General features: G+C 48.4%; 1 protein-coding gene across 4 annotated transcripts; it reads right to left on the bottom strand.

Annotated features, from left to right (window-relative positions):
• Nucleotides 1-1904: 1904 nt before the first annotated feature.
• Nucleotides 1905-14251, bottom strand: LOC119887272 (nucleolar complex protein 3 homolog). Of its 4 annotated transcripts, none has more exons than XM_038698146.1 (22): nucleotides 14183-14251; nucleotides 14083-14144; nucleotides 11752-11956; nucleotides 11459-11582; nucleotides 11211-11365; nucleotides 11056-11127; nucleotides 8668-8798; nucleotides 8248-8409; nucleotides 7960-8053; nucleotides 7682-7857; nucleotides 7466-7594; nucleotides 7253-7384; nucleotides 4591-4671; nucleotides 4415-4515; nucleotides 4266-4338; nucleotides 4119-4182; nucleotides 3971-4042; nucleotides 3645-3826; nucleotides 2999-3127; nucleotides 2706-2803; nucleotides 2275-2359; nucleotides 1905-2104 (listed from the first exon to the last, which is right to left on the bottom strand). In XM_038698146.1, exons 2-22 carry the CDS (start codon nucleotides 14089-14091, stop codon nucleotides 1967-1969), a joined length of 2412 nt encoding a protein of 803 aa, XP_038554074.1. In that variant the 5' UTR covers nucleotides 14092-14144; nucleotides 14183-14251; the 3' UTR covers nucleotides 1905-1966. The 4 variants fall into 4 exon arrangements, with proteins under 4 accessions (XP_038554074.1, XP_038554076.1, XP_038554075.1 ...); XM_038698148.1 differs by having other exon boundaries at nucleotides 14083-14098; nucleotides 14137-14206; XM_038698147.1 differs by having other exon boundaries at nucleotides 14083-14106; nucleotides 14145-14187.
• Between the last annotated feature and the right edge of the window lie 563 nt (nucleotides 14252-14814).

Raw genomic sequence — 14814 nt, 5'->3', positions numbered from 1 at the left:
TTTCTATTTCTTAAGTTGAAAGGTGATATAAATAAAAATTGGTCTGTTGTTTTGCCCTCCAGGTCACCACGCATGTCACCCGACTGAAAACTATGAATAGACAACCCCTCGCTGGTGACAAAGGGGCCCTCTTCCTCCCCCTATTGGTAGAAGTGGTTCCGACCACCTTGTGGTTTGGAGTGGTCCTTATTAAATGTGGTGCATTTTTATATGGTGTCTCAGTAGTTTGCAGGTTGGTGTGCGTTTTGTAGTGGTTCTCTTAGCGTGTGTGCAAAGTTCCCTTGCAGTGCTGTCTCCTAGGGTGGTAGGGTGGCTCCGGGGACCATTAGGGGTTGACCTTTGTGAGGGCGTACGGTGTCCCATTTTTAAAATGAATTTGTATTTCCAATAAAGATTGTATTTTGTACAACATTCCTGTTTCTGTGCTTCTGTTCTCTGCCTCTGACGCCGGAGCAGACTGCGTAAACAAAGGTGGTGGCAGTTATGCTGCCTTAAAATCTTCAGTAATAAAAATGCTGTTGTGGTGGCAGCCCGGCTGACGGTGAGTGTCCTGGTTATTTCTCCTTTTTTGTCTGATTCTGTTTTTTCTCTGTTCTCCTCCCTGTGTCTCCTCCCCTGCGTGTGCTCTCTCTCTCTCTCTCCCTCTGCTCCTGAGCCCAGCCAACTACCCGCACCTGCACCTCGTCAGCCACCTCCTCTGCCTGCCACACCTGCCAGCAATCAACTCCACTTCTGCCAGTACTTCAACCCCGGTTCTCCACACTATCTCTGCTTGATCGACGATGCTTCTTACCCGGTGCCACTTCACCATTCAAGCTCACGCGTATTCGGCATCTTTTTGATCTCCCTGTGCTTTGTCTCTGCTGTGTCTGACCCTGTTTCTCTGTCTGTCTCTCCCCACGTTCACTCACCCTCGTCCTCAGCCGAGTCAGCTGGGCTCGTTCACCTGCCCTCTCCCCTCGGACTTCCCCCACGGTGTCCTCCAGTTCTGCCTCGGCCCCCAGTGTTCCCGGCTCCCTGGTCCCAGTCTCCTCGGAGGGCGTGCCTGCGTTTCCCTGGAATCCACCTCTCCCTCAACCCCATTTTTCCCCAAATAAAACCTGTTAATTCCCAGAGTTGCGTTTGGGTCCACTCTGTCCCCACACTTCACAAAAAATGTAGTACAATAGATTTAAGATGGTACGTAGAACCTTACAGTCACCTTAACAAATACTTATTTATTTTAGTTTTTGCTTAATGAGGCTGTTTTAAGAAAATATTGATTGACATTTACCTCTCCTCCACTCAAGGACAAGAACCTGCAAGAGTTAAAAATCCGGCAAAAACGTAAAATCAAAAGTGTGGAAAGTGGTTCAGCGTCGTCAAGGTAAAGTGATAATGTGGCAAAATGCTGTCCCGTTCCTGTTTACAGCATTTTGAGCAGCCTCTTGCACTCACTTTCCAAGTGACCTCAGTAAAGTCTGAGGGTTCAGGGTTCAGGGGGGGACATTGGGATTGGGCCCTTGTGTGCGACTTGATGGCACGATTTGTTTTTTTTAGGGGACACAGTGCTCCTAGTAAAAAATAGTTAGTCTAGAGCCGTGCAGTAACAATATTCTGCTTTGTCTGCTGTTCTGCTCCGAGTTCAGCAGGAAGTTTAAGATTCACCATTCACGCAGCAGTTTCTCTTCTGCCTTTGTTTCACATTAGTGAATAAAAAAAAAAAACTGGATTCTGTTCCAATAAAAATGTATTCAACAGGAAGAACGGTGAAATATCAACACTTGGATCATTTCTGACTTTGTACATGATGCTCACGCCCAGCCCTAATTCCAGGCTTTTATTGTGAAGGTAACACTTATCAAAACACATACTGGTATAGAATCAACAATTTAGATCAATCAGAGGGATTCCCGTTTTTCATATTCGTTAGAAAAGATTTTTATTTTCAGAACAAACCAACCAGGTGTGTGTGTGTGTGTGTGTGTCAGTGTTCAGTGTGTATGTGTGTGTGTGTTGTATAAAAGTCCAGCTCCGCCTCCTCAGCGCCGGCGGCGGTCAGGACGCTCTGAGCTTGTCTCTGCAGTTCGGTGTCCAGCAGCGTCGCTCCGACAACAAAACGATCCTGATAAAACATTTTCAAACACAGGAAGCTTTATTGACAAGTCTGAGGACGTAAACATGAAGTCAGATTACAGATCCTCTGCTTGAGCTTTCTCCAGGTCAAACATTTATCCACTGAAACCTCCTCAGGTCTGAAGAATGAATGTATGAAGGTGCGTCGAATTTCCGTACCTTCTTCTTGGTGGCGGGCGGAGCTACAGGGGGGTTAAAGGTCATGTCTCTGACACTGTACATATTGAACAGCTCCACCGGAGACCTGGGCAGGAAGTCACACACAAAATTAATAAAATCCCATTAAAACTCGGTTGAGATCAAATAAACAGATCGAAGCACTTTTAAAGGGCCCTTACACCGTTTTTAAATTCCTAACTTACACTTACAGGAACTGAACTACAGGACTGCACAAGTAAAATCTGGATTCAGACGGTTCTGCTGTTTTTTATTAACAGGGAGACCCCGTGTACCAAAACAAACGCTCCTAACACAAAGTGTGCACAGGAAGAGAGGCAGACATGATTTCACGGGGACAGACTGTGGTCACAGGTCCATCAGCGCACTGCGCCTTTAAGACGAGGATGCCAGCGGACCGTCAGAGTTCGTACCTGCGGCTCAGCTCCACGCCGAGCGCTGCTGATCCTTCACTGGGAGCTCCTTGACACAGGTGGGACGCCAACCGCCGCACGACCGGGTGGTAATGTCTCTGTAACCACACACAGGGTGATGTCACACGCCGCTCTGAGTTTATAAACATAGATGTGTGTATTTGTACCTGCAGCGTGTATTTGTACCTGCAACATGTATTTGTACCTGCAGCGTGTATTTGTACCTGTATTTGTACCTGCAGCGTGTATTTGTACCTGCAGCGTGTATTTGTACCTGCAGTGTGTATTTGTACCTGCAGTGTGTGTAGCTCCCACAGTGCTGTGTTTTGGGCGTTGCAGTGTTCAGGTTCGTCCAGCTCTGGCAGGTAGAAGCCGCTGCCCTGAACCTCGTTATCCAACAGGAAGTCACACTTAGGGAAGGCCTAACAGACACACAGACAGACACACAGACAGACACACAGACACAAAGACACAGACACACAGACAGACAGACACACACATACACACACAAAGACACAGACAGACAGACAGACAGACAGACAGACAGACAGACAGACAGACAGACAGACAGACACAGACACACAGACAGAGACACACACAAAGACACAGACACAGACACACACAAAGACACAGACAGACAGACACACACAAAGACACAGACAGACAGACAGACACACAGACAGACAGACAGACAGACAGACAGACACAGACACACAGACAGACACAGACACACAGACAGAGACACACACAAAGACACAGACAAAGACACAGACACAGACGCACACAAAGACACAGACACAGACACACACAAAGACACAGACACAGACACAGACAAAGACACAGACACAGACGCACAGACAGTTTCAGTATCTTTTCTCTCTCTCGGCCTGATTTGCTGAGACTAGCTGTAACCCTGAACCTGGACCGGCTCACACTCACGTGCACGGTGGCCCTGCTGGCGGCCAGGATTCCCACGCTGGCGTTGGGCAGCACGTGCAGGCTGAGCGTGCTCAGACGTTTGACGAACGCCATCGCTCTCTGCAGGGTCACCTGCTTCTTGCGACGGGTCAGCATGGCGTCCAGGCACCGCAGCACGATGATGATGTCATCATTGGGCGCCCCTGAGCAGACAGCAGCTTTAAATTAAACATCAGCAGTTCTCTTCCCGCTGGCTTTTGATGTGTGTTGGTACTGAGGTTATACATAAAGTCGGTGGTGAATGGCGTGTTCCCGTCGCTACAGCAGTAAATACGTGGCGTCCTCACCTGCGTGGAGCCTCAGCAGCATCCTGTAGAGCTGAGAGTAAAAGTTCAGCGGGTCGATGTTCAGAACGTCACCTGATACAAAACAGAAACTTTATTCAGGTCAGTTTGAGACGCATACACACCAACGCACAAACGCGCGCACACGCACCTTGTCCTGACAGGATGGTGAAGACGGTCTGGATGCAGTGGAGACTCTCCCGATTGGTCAGATCCTGCAGAGTTCACATCAGGACGATCAATACGATAAATCTATCAGTCTGTGACAGCAGATCTCCACACAGCAGGGAATACTCACTCCTGATTGGATGAGGTTCTGCAGCACGTTGAGCAGGTCGTCGAAGAACTCCAGGTTGATCAGGTGAGCGAAGCTGACAGGAAGTGACATCACAGTCAGTACAACTACAGTAGTGTGTGTGAGAGAGAGCGAGAGAGAGCGAGACATACTTGGCCAGCCCCTCCAGTACAGCAGGAAGCAGAAGTGACTTCTGAGCTTTCTTCAAGATCCTGAAGTAGACGAGGAAGACGATATTCAGAGTCTCTGTGTGCTGAGAGGAGAAGAAGAAGAGTTAGTTCTTTCTTCTTCTTTGTCTCTTTAACTTTCCGTCGCTGCTTCGACTCACCAGCTTGATCTTCTTCTCTTTGCTGTCGGAGGCTTCGGCCTCCAGCAGCTCTTTCTCCAACTTCTCCTCGGCCTTCTTCCACTGCAGACACACACACACACACACACACACAGGTCAGTCTGTTTATCACATGACAACATCTGTCCGCCGGGGGTCGGGTCGCGGCCAGCGGCTCCAGCAGGGACCCCAAACCTCCCTTTCCCGGCCCCCTTTAACCAGCTCTGTCTGGGGGATCCTGAGGCCTCCTCCCAGCTGGAAGTGGGAGGGAGTGGGTTACCAGATGCCCGGACCACCTAAACCGGCTCCTTTAGATGCAGCGGCTCTACTCCCAGTTCCTCGCGGATGGCTCTAAGGGAGACGCCTGACAAAAAACCTTTCGGTCGCTTGTAACCGGGACCGGGTTCTTTCGGTCACGACCTGGCCTTGGTGGCCGGGCGGGGACTCATTCCCTACCCGGAGTGAGCACTTTAGCCAGTTTAGGATCGTCAGCTTCTCTGTGCCTCTTCACGGAGATTAGTTACGCTACATTCCCATATCGGCGATGAGACCGTCAACATTTCAGCAATTCACTAAGAAAATATTAAATCAATACCAATGACTTTATGTGCACTTATTTAACAATCAGACGGGTCAGTCCACTAACTGAAGGGGGCCCCTCTCACCTTGAATCTGCCCGTGCGGTTGCAGAGTTTGTTGAAGTGACGAGCACTTGTTAGCGCGCTGCCTTCGATGTAACGGCGTATGTGTGGAGGACCGGCGAGCCCCGCCCCCTGCTGAAACATCAGAACACTGCGCGGCTACAGTTCAAAGGAACTGGACCCAGCCCCGCCTGCCCGCCGTCTCTCAGGACCTCAGGTGCGAGCAGAGAAGGAAATGTGGTGTAAATGCACGGGGTGCGTGGGGCCGGCCGACACAGAGCCCCAGCTGGGTGGGGGGCCCCTACATGGGCCGAAAAGTTTAGATCAAACAAATGGCCCTGCATCTTAGCCCCACCCACCGGGGACGCAGAAATATGTTTTAAGAGACATGAGACGTCCTTTCCTCGGAAGCGTCACGCGAAGCAACGTCTGTTTCTGATGACGGCGGCAGCTGATCGCAGCCGCATCGGCCGTCAGTCGAACAGCTGCAGAGACTTCGGATGCCGTTTGTGTTAGAGTCTCAGGTCTCAGCGCGGTTCTCTGTTTAACACCTGCACATGACGAATTCCAGCTTGCTGTACGTCCTGCTCACAGGATCATTTCTGCTGACACGATATTCTCTGCGTTTACCGACTCTGATGTGAGTTCGTTAGAGAAGAACCCAGAATATGATCCTGGCGTCTTGGGATTTATTAGCCTAAATGTTTCAGGGAAACTGAAATGATGGAACTTGGATCAAAGTCGACGCTCAGTTTTAGGCTTTCAGTTTATTTCCTCTTCTGATGACCTTTAACACGACTGCACACATTTTATTTGCAAGCGACTCGTCACGGATCATCACTGCTTTCCATCACATCAATCCGCGCAGCAGCTTCATTCAAACTTCAGCTGATTTTCCTGCCGGAGCCGCCGGCTGCTTCCATCAGACGCTTTGGTGCAGTTTAGTGTCCGACTCCTGACAGGTTCACTCTGTTTCATTCTGTTTGGACTAACTCAGGAACGAGCAGCCTCACGTGTGACTGAACAGACAGACTCTCCGACTCCCTCCGACTTTTTAGGGTTAGCCCTAACCCTTCTGATCAGTCCAATCAGCTGCAGCGTCCAATCAATGTAATGGCTACCCAGTAAGGGGGCGTGTCACTGAGGATCCTCGCTCAGTGCTCCTCGGTTCAAGCGAGGAAACGACCAATAAGAGACTTGAGAGGCAGCCCCAGCCTCATTAACAAGGCTCAGGGCCCCACCGACACCCCCTTGAAAAGTTCTAAATGTTTTCCACATCACATATTCAGAGTCTCCTGTACTTTTATATATTGACACAATCTAAAAAGCCCTGTATTAGTAATTAGTAGTTTAACCAGAACAAAGAAATATGACCACATTACTCCTATTTTAGCTTCATTACACTGGCTCCCAGTATGTTTTAGAATTGACTTTAAAATTCTATTGATCACTTTTAAAGCTCTTCATGGCCTCTCGCCTTGTTATATTTCTGACCTTTTAGTCCCATACGCACCAGCACGTACCTTGAGATCCTCGGGCAGAGGTCTGTTGTCTGTTCCAGAGTCTCGACTGAAAACTAAAGGGGACAGAGCGTTTGCTGTCAGGGCCCCGAGGCTCTGGAACAGCCTGCCCGAGGAAATCAGGTCGGCTGAGTCAGTGAACTCTTTTAAGTCCCTTCTTAAAACATACTTTTATAGGAGAGCCCTTCCCGATCTTATTTGACTTTATTTTATCCCTTTTATTTTATTCTATTTTACTAATTTTATATTAATTTTTCATGCTCTTATCTTGTTTTTTTGTATTATTCTTTACACTTGTTAAAGCACTTTGTAACTTGTTTTTGAAAAGTGCTCTACAAATAAAGATTATTATTAATTTGATTGGTCCAGATTGTGAGGGCTGCCCTCAGGACCAGCTGGCTGGGACGCCTCTGTGTGTTCTCAGTGGGGAACTGGCCCCAGCCCAAACTTCACGTTCTAGTGGAGACCTCAGTGTTCCCTAAGATCCCTGAACACAACACTGACCTTCCTCTGCATCCTGGACAGCTGCTTCTTCTTCTCCTTGTTGTTCATGAACTTCTTCTTTGGTGCCGTGTCCTCTATGTCCCGCTTCATGTCCACCTCCTTTATCCTCAGACTGAGGAGGGTCCTCAGCACCTGGGGGGGGGGGGGGGGGGGCAGGTCAGGTGGTATTTGGTTGGGGTTCAACATGCTCTTTGGGTGTGTTTGATTTGCTACCTCAGGCTTGACGTTGTAGTTGAGGCTCTTGATGAGGCCAGAGATGACGCGCACGGTGGCCAGCGAAGCCCCGCCCTCTTTGTCCTGCTGGAAGAGCTTCCTGAACGCGTCACAACACGCAGCTGACACCTGAAAAACACACAGACACCTGAACGTGTCACAACACGCAGCTGACACCTGAACGCGTCACAACACGCAGCTGACACCGTGTCTCACCTTGTGGACGGGGTCGTTCATCAGCGGGACGAGGGCGACGATGATGTTGTTGTGGAAGTTGAAGTGCGGCAGCGCGAGCAGCAACTCACACAGGCAACGAACGGCAACTTCGGCCAAGCCGAGGTACGACTGGAAGCCCACAGCCTGGCTGCGCTTCTTCTTCTGCTGCTTCCAGTCTGCAGATGGAGGGAAACACACCGACATGGTTCCTGCATCTCACGTGTCCGTCCGTGTGTGTCTGTGTGTGTGTGTTGCTGTGTGTTGCTGAGGTTGTGTACCTTTGATGGTCTGCTCCAGGTCCTCCAGGTAGAACTTGTACTGACTCACCAACACTTCTTCAAACTCTCTGAGCTGCTGAGTCTCCTTCTTCACCTGCACAACAGCCAAACACACCAGAACCATCAAACACAAGACCAACAGGTCCCGGGTCCGGGACGACGGGTCTCAGGGTTAGAAACAAAGAAGTTCCCCCTCAGGGATCAATAGAGGATTTCTGAATCTGAGAAATTCATTTTTCCACCCGTCTTATATCTGCAACCAGATGAGGTGATGAACACGCAGGTTACCTTGGCGGCCTTCTCAGCGGGGGTCAGAGGTCGTATCCTGTAGCTTGGCGTGATGTCTTTAAAGATCTCCATCAGAGAAACCATGACCAGCTTCCTGACCGTCACCGCCACACACGGGTCAGACTCCATCAGCATCCCACGCAGCTCCTTCACACGCTTCATCTGCGCACACACACACGCACACATGTTAAGCATTTGATGGTGCAGTGGATAAGACACATGCCTCTGGTTACCCGGGTTCGATCCCCACTGTGACCCGTCCGTCTATGCGTCCCTGAGCAGGACTCTCCACCCTCGCTGCTCAGAGGCGTGAGACCTCTGACAGCAGCCGTGAGCCGCTTTGGATAGAAGCTTCAGCTAAATGAGTAAATGCAATGAACAGTATGTGGTTCAGATCCCAGATCAGCGGTCAGGTCTTACGTTGCTGTACGGGTCTGAGATGATGGCTGATCCCAGGCTGGCGATGGACAGTTTCCTCTGGTTGATCTTGTGAACTCTGAGCTTCTCTCTCTGCTCTGCTGTCAGCGCTGCAGCGCTCTCCGGCTCCCCCTCTGCTCGGAGGACACGTTACAGGTTAGATACACAGGTTCGGAGAGGCAGAGAGGTCAATTTTGTGTGAAAATGGAGCATCTGTTCAGTCCATATGGACGATAGATAAGAAGTCAGTGATGTGGTGCTCATAGAAAATACTGTTTCCCATCTGTAACTGGACCCTGAGACTGCGGTGAGTATTTCCTGAAGGACACCCACAGGTGAACACTTCCTGCTGCGCTCACGGCGAAGTGTTTCACAAACGGACAGATGTCTGAACTGAACACACCTGAAAACATTTACTTAAAGAGGCGGTATTCTGCTTTTTGGCTTTTCCCCTAAACCTTTACTGAGTTATAAACCTTTTTTGTGCATGTAACAGGTTTGCAAAGTGAAAAAGTCCAAAGTCCAGCCCAAAGGGAGTTCCCACCTCCCACAGAAAACTGCTCTGAGTCCAGCCCTTCACTTCCTTCACTGTGAGGTCAAGATGAAAACGCATCATAAAGCTTGCCAAGAGGCTAGGGGGTCAGGCCCTCAAACCAAGCTAGTCTGGGGCCCTTTGGCTCCACTCGCCTTTGTTTGGTTTTCCATTGTAGAAATGTTGGACCTGTACCTGCTTCCAAGTACTTTTTTTTTTTTTTTTTTCATACCACGTCACCTCCGTCGATGTTCCTGTCGAGCTGAGGGAAACTAAAATGTAACGTGAAAGCAGAACAGACTGCTGATTGGTCAGAGAGAATATGCCTGCTGTGACCCGCGGGAGGAGCGTGTGAGGCCGGCCGGCCGGCCGCTCACAGAGCCCTCTGCTCCCGCCGTCACACAGACCGCTGCAGCAACGGCAGAGGAAACACAGCTGGAAGCTTTTCATACCGCTTATCTGTCTTTACATTCTGAGGAAGGTTCAAACGTTATAACTTAAAAAAGAGAAAGCCGTGTGTGTCGCACTGAACATTACATTGCGGTGGCGTCGCTATGACGACAAGCTACGTACTATCTCTGGGTACTATCTGCAACAGAAAACGCAGCAGGGCCGAGTAGAGTCCAGTCTATCGATTTGTGCTATGGTAGCATTTTTCGGCGAGGCAGCAAAGATCGCCAGAACACCGGCAACAGTTCAACGTTCAGTCCTAAAAGACGATGCTACTCTGGAAATTCACAATCACAACCTGTAAGTTTGCTTCATTGGTTGTGAATTATATTTAAAATAAACACGGCCATGTAACTTCACAGACTGTTCAAGTGCGGAGTTGTTGTAAACGCTGGCTAACGCAGCTAAAGTTAAGCTATAATGCTAACGTCACACCTGATGTGAAAGCTACTGAGCAAACGTTCAAATTGTTTGGCCAATTTTTAGAAATCTGGTGATTTCTGTAGCGGTTTATGGTAAGATGTGGAACAATGATGTGTGGTTGCTAGGTTACGGTCGCAGTCTGAAGCGGCTTTGATTTGGATCACACTACCTTGTTTGTTACGACCCGCCCTTCTCTGCTTCTGATTGGCTTGTAGTCCTTACCTGGGAACTGCGCGTGTGCAACTCTAACAAGATTTTGTACAAGTAAGATGCATCACTCTGTAGCGAACAGCACACAGGGTGAAAAGAGGAGCTGCAGCAATGTGCAGGATGAGAAACATGAAACCATGTAAACCAGTTCTGGTACAACCCTAAACATGAGCAGAATACCACCTCTTTAATAAAATATCACCAAACGCCGAGTTACATTTTATTTTTACATGTGCTGTTGCTCACTGTGTTGATGGTGCACGCATCGTCTCCAGTTGTGAAACCTAATAACCACAAAGTGTGTGCCGCCACGCTGCCGATACGAAGGCTGAAATGCTGATTTGTTCATGACTCAAATAATTTAAATCAAACCTTTAGTGAACACGTGTTTTTGTTGTATCACAATCATTATTGTTATTGTTTTATTGCCCAGCACGATTTGATTTATGGCGCCTGTCCTAGCGGGAACTCGCATCTCCAAAACCGTCGGAGCAAAGTTTCAACTCAGCTCTAGCTTGATAAAATCGACCACTTTATCAAAAACTCTTCAAATTCAGTGACAGCAGAATTCCGCTGCTGGTGTGAAATAGTGTCTAAAGTACATCTAACAGTAAGAAAAGCAGACCATCGGCCGACTGCTTCTTTGTTTAGCAGCTTTTAAGCTCAAGATATCAGAAATTTCACGGAAGGCACTTTGTATCAAAGATCAATAATTCAAGTTTGCACAACCTGGATTCATCTGGAGAGCAGGTTTCAGGGTCAGAGGTCATGCATACCGTTTTCAAACTCCTGCGGCTGGTCAGCTGCATCCTCTTCCTCATCTTCTTCCTCCGGCTGCTTTTTGACAACTACAAACAAACAGAAGTGACGTTCACACTTCTGACGCGATCAGATGGGTCAGCTGATCAGTCGCTGGATGGACAGTGCGTACCTCTCTCCACGCTCTGCGGGATGACTCCCGTCTTGTCTTTGATAGGCAGCAGGTGGATGACCTCCTTCTCCTCCGTCCTCGCCATCTTCCTGGGAACCTTCTCGTAACTCCGAACCACCTCCGAGCTCCGCTTCTTCCCGCCGTGCACCGGCCCGCTTAGACACGCCACCGCACAAAACAAACACGCCTCAGTCAGTGTGCGTTTGTTTCGTATATACATTTCGTGTAAGTGTTGTGGTGGGCGTTACCATGATGACAGGTCTCTGGTGATGAAGGAGGCGTGTCGCGCCATGGCGGTCATCTGCTGCAGATCCTCGTCCTCGATCATGTCTGTCGGCAGACTCTCCAGAAACTCCTCATCCTCCTCTTCCTCTGTCAGAGACATTCAGAGAGAAATGAGCAATGCATTATGGGAGACGAAGTCCACTTTATCAGAAATTTGGTTTGTTTCCGTATCTAAACTGAAAACAGGACTAACTTTAGGACACAAAAACACTAACAAGGCTAATTTTTTAACTGATGTATTCGCCCCTCCCCTCACCGGGTCTCTTCCTGTACGTCTCCAGTGGGCGGGGCATCCTGATGGCGGCATCCTTCACCGCCTGTCTCAGCTTCTTCTGCTCTTTACGCTGCTTCTTGGCAACGTTCTGCTGCTTCAGCTGACGGTTCTTCAGTTTATTCTCCAGCTTCACACCGCTTGTCTTCAACAGGCGGCGGAACGTCGGGCGACGCTTCTTTGACCGAGGCTGGAGGTAAGGAGAGAGGAAAGAGGGGGCGGGGGAAGGAAACTACAGATTAATCACAGGAATAAAAATGTTCACTAGAAATTCAATTCAATTTCTCACAGTGCTTTTCATAAAAGAGCAGGTCTAGACCGAACTCTGTGATGTTATTTACAGAAGCCCAACAGTTCCCACCAAGAGCAGCACTAGGAGACAGAGGCAAGGAAAAACTTCCTTTAAGAGGCAGAAACCTCGAGCAGAACCATGGCTCAGGGTGGGCGGCCGAGAGAGAGAGAGAGAGAGAGAGAGAGAGGCAGCCTACACAATATCCACACAGAGGTACAGACAGTAAAGGTGATGTTGCTATAACAAAATAATGAGTGAATTATAAAGAAAGAGGTTTGATTTTAATAAATAAATGTCTGTTTTGTGAGACTCCTGTGGCCTGTAGAAGGGAGTTCAACCTCCTCAGAGTTAACTCGGGGTTATCGGGCAAACTCAGGGTAACAAACTGACCTCCTACACTGCAGTTAAACTACGACGGTGGATCAGACGTTGGTTAGTTGAGTCCGTGTTAACTTAATTGGACTTGGTGCGCGTTCACATAAAAGCGACGTGTTCGGCCGTGCAGGCAGACTTTTTTCGCAACGGCGCATGCTCCGTATTTCTCCAGAGGAACGCACGTTGGTAGTGTCAGGAAATGATGAATGTAAAGACAACGGCTAAATCTAATATCGTGGCGGCCGACATAGCCAGGGAGGCTTGTTGGCATCGCATGGAGTGAATTTGTAGCCTAATTATCTTCACAGTGTTCTTATTGTAGTTCAAATCTCTGTGATGAATTTTTTGGGCTCTTCTTTTATGTGTAATATGATTAAGATGTAAAGGTCCAGCTGCACATAAGGTCCACTGTAAAAAGGAGGTTAATTTCCAAGATTAATGTACAAGTAAAAAACTTGAATATCACACATTTATGAGAGAACCTTCACTTTGCAAGGCTGCAACATCACACACGCGTCTGCCGTGTAATATGCACACACTGGAAAGTTATATTAGACTTTGCAATCAGATTTAGCAGTGAGCTCAACCCACAGTCACCATCATGCACCTCAGAGACTTTGTCGTGGATTGGAGCGATTTCTGATTTTTTTGTGACTTTAATTTCAGGGAATTTCCGAGTTTTGTTCTTGTAAATTTGACACTTTCATCTAGGATTTTTTTCTCGGTTATTAACCCCGACCCTGGCTCTGTATTTTTTGGACACGTAACTTCGTCAATCTAAATATGTGACAACACTCGGGAGAATTCAGTTATAGCCGACAGATGGGCTCCATCTCAGAAACGGTCCCGTTAATTAATTAAGATCTCTCTCTGAAATCCCAGTTCGGCTGCAGGGCTCGCTGTCTGAACGGAAATAACTTCATTTCAGCTGCAGCTCAGAGGAACAAGTCAGTATGAAATCTAAACATATTTGATCAAGTGGTGTAGATTAAGATCCTGCTTCTCATCAGTAACACTGAGCACAGATGTGGTGTGTAGTCCACGTGCAGGGTAACCTCGAGATAACCACCAACAAAACCTGCTGGGAGCACTTTAGAGATGCAGCGTCAATTGCCATGGCAACAGACCTCGGTTTACACGTGTCCACCTTTCGTAGTGCGGGTTTATCAGGACGTTACACCTGACGTGATGATGTTACTCCTGAAGTTACCTGGATAAGCCAGGTACCCCGCTTCGTGGTACAGGCCTCTGGTCTCTTATTTTGAAAGGCCCGGTCAGTCAGAGGGATAATACAGACATTAAAATGTGTTTTATTATCATCTCTTTATTTTATTCCTTCTTCATTCTCAGCAGGCAAACTGCTCTTTCAGTCAGAGACGGATGTAAAAATACGTTTTGGACCATCGACCGTAGATTTGTTCTGACAACAAAAGCAAAACGTTCTTATCTTTAAAAATATTAGACACGTTTTCGTGTGATTCGTGTGATTCGTGTAATTCGTGTAAGGTTAGTTTGTTGTGGACCTAAAGTTTCATTTCATTTCACAGAACACGTCCCGGTTCCTGCGGGGTCCGGTGCCGGACTTTAAAGGAGCCCCAGCTGATAAGCCGCGTGATGAAACCCAGGACAGAGCTGAAGTTCGGACTCACCGGACCCATGCTGGACCTCCGGACCTATGCGGGACCTCCGGACCTATGCGGGACCTCCGGACCTCCGGACCTATGCTGGACCTCCGGACCTATGCGGGACCTCCGAGTAGAAGTTTGTTTCGGTGGAGAAGCTGCAGTTCGTCGCCCCACGCGCGCTGATCAGGGAAGCGGGTTCACGTCGGTAACCCGGAAACGAACCCCTCCTCTGCAGAACAGCGCCCCCAGCGGCGGGAGGGCAACGCGCACAAAACAGTCTTCTTCTTCTTCTTCTTCTTGGCACACAACGAGATGGTGCATTAGCGCCACCGCCTGCTTCTGTCAGCGCAAACACACATGAATACACAAGAATAAAACTCAGATCCTCTCAGTCACATTGATTCCTCTAAGATAATTAAATGCCATAGCACTTCTGTCAACTCTATTTTTCATTTTCCCCCCTCGAAGACTTCAGTTTGTTTGTCTATTGAATTGTTCACACTATAGGTCACATTAAGGTGGAAAAAGTTCTGACATGATTTATCTTTGTCTCATTATTTTACATCAGAAGAACCTGGCATTTTAACAGGGGTGTGTAGACTTTTTCTATCCACTGTATATCCTTTATTTTCTACAGAACACGTTAACCTTTCATTTCTCCATTGCTTTGCACATGTCGGATGTTAAAGCCTGTGGTTTCCCGGGTTTCTACAGTCTTCTGGTTTGCGTAGTGGCGCCACCACAGCCTCCTCCCAG

This window comes from Micropterus salmoides, unplaced genomic scaffold (assembly GCF_014851395.1).
Source record: "Micropterus salmoides isolate LMB-PRFRI ecotype aquatic unplaced genomic scaffold, ASM1485139v1 Ms_hic_scaffold_4109, whole genome shotgun sequence".
Taxonomy (NCBI): Eukaryota; Metazoa; Chordata; class Actinopteri; order Centrarchiformes; family Centrarchidae; genus Micropterus; species Micropterus salmoides.
This window is presented reverse-complemented; position numbering and strand designations above follow the sequence as displayed.

Bases quoted from the DNA above. Each gene is read 5' to 3' on its own strand.
- LOC119887272 (XM_038698146.1), bottom strand. The intron at 8,054-8,247 runs GTAACCTGCGTG...GCTGTTGTGCAG, and splicing joins CCGCTGAGAAGGCCGCCAAG to GTGAAGAAGGAGACTCAGCA. The intron at 2,105-2,274 runs GTACGGAAATTC...ATGTTTTATCAG, and splicing joins CGCCCGCCACCAAGAAGAAG to GATCGTTTTGTTGTCGGAGC.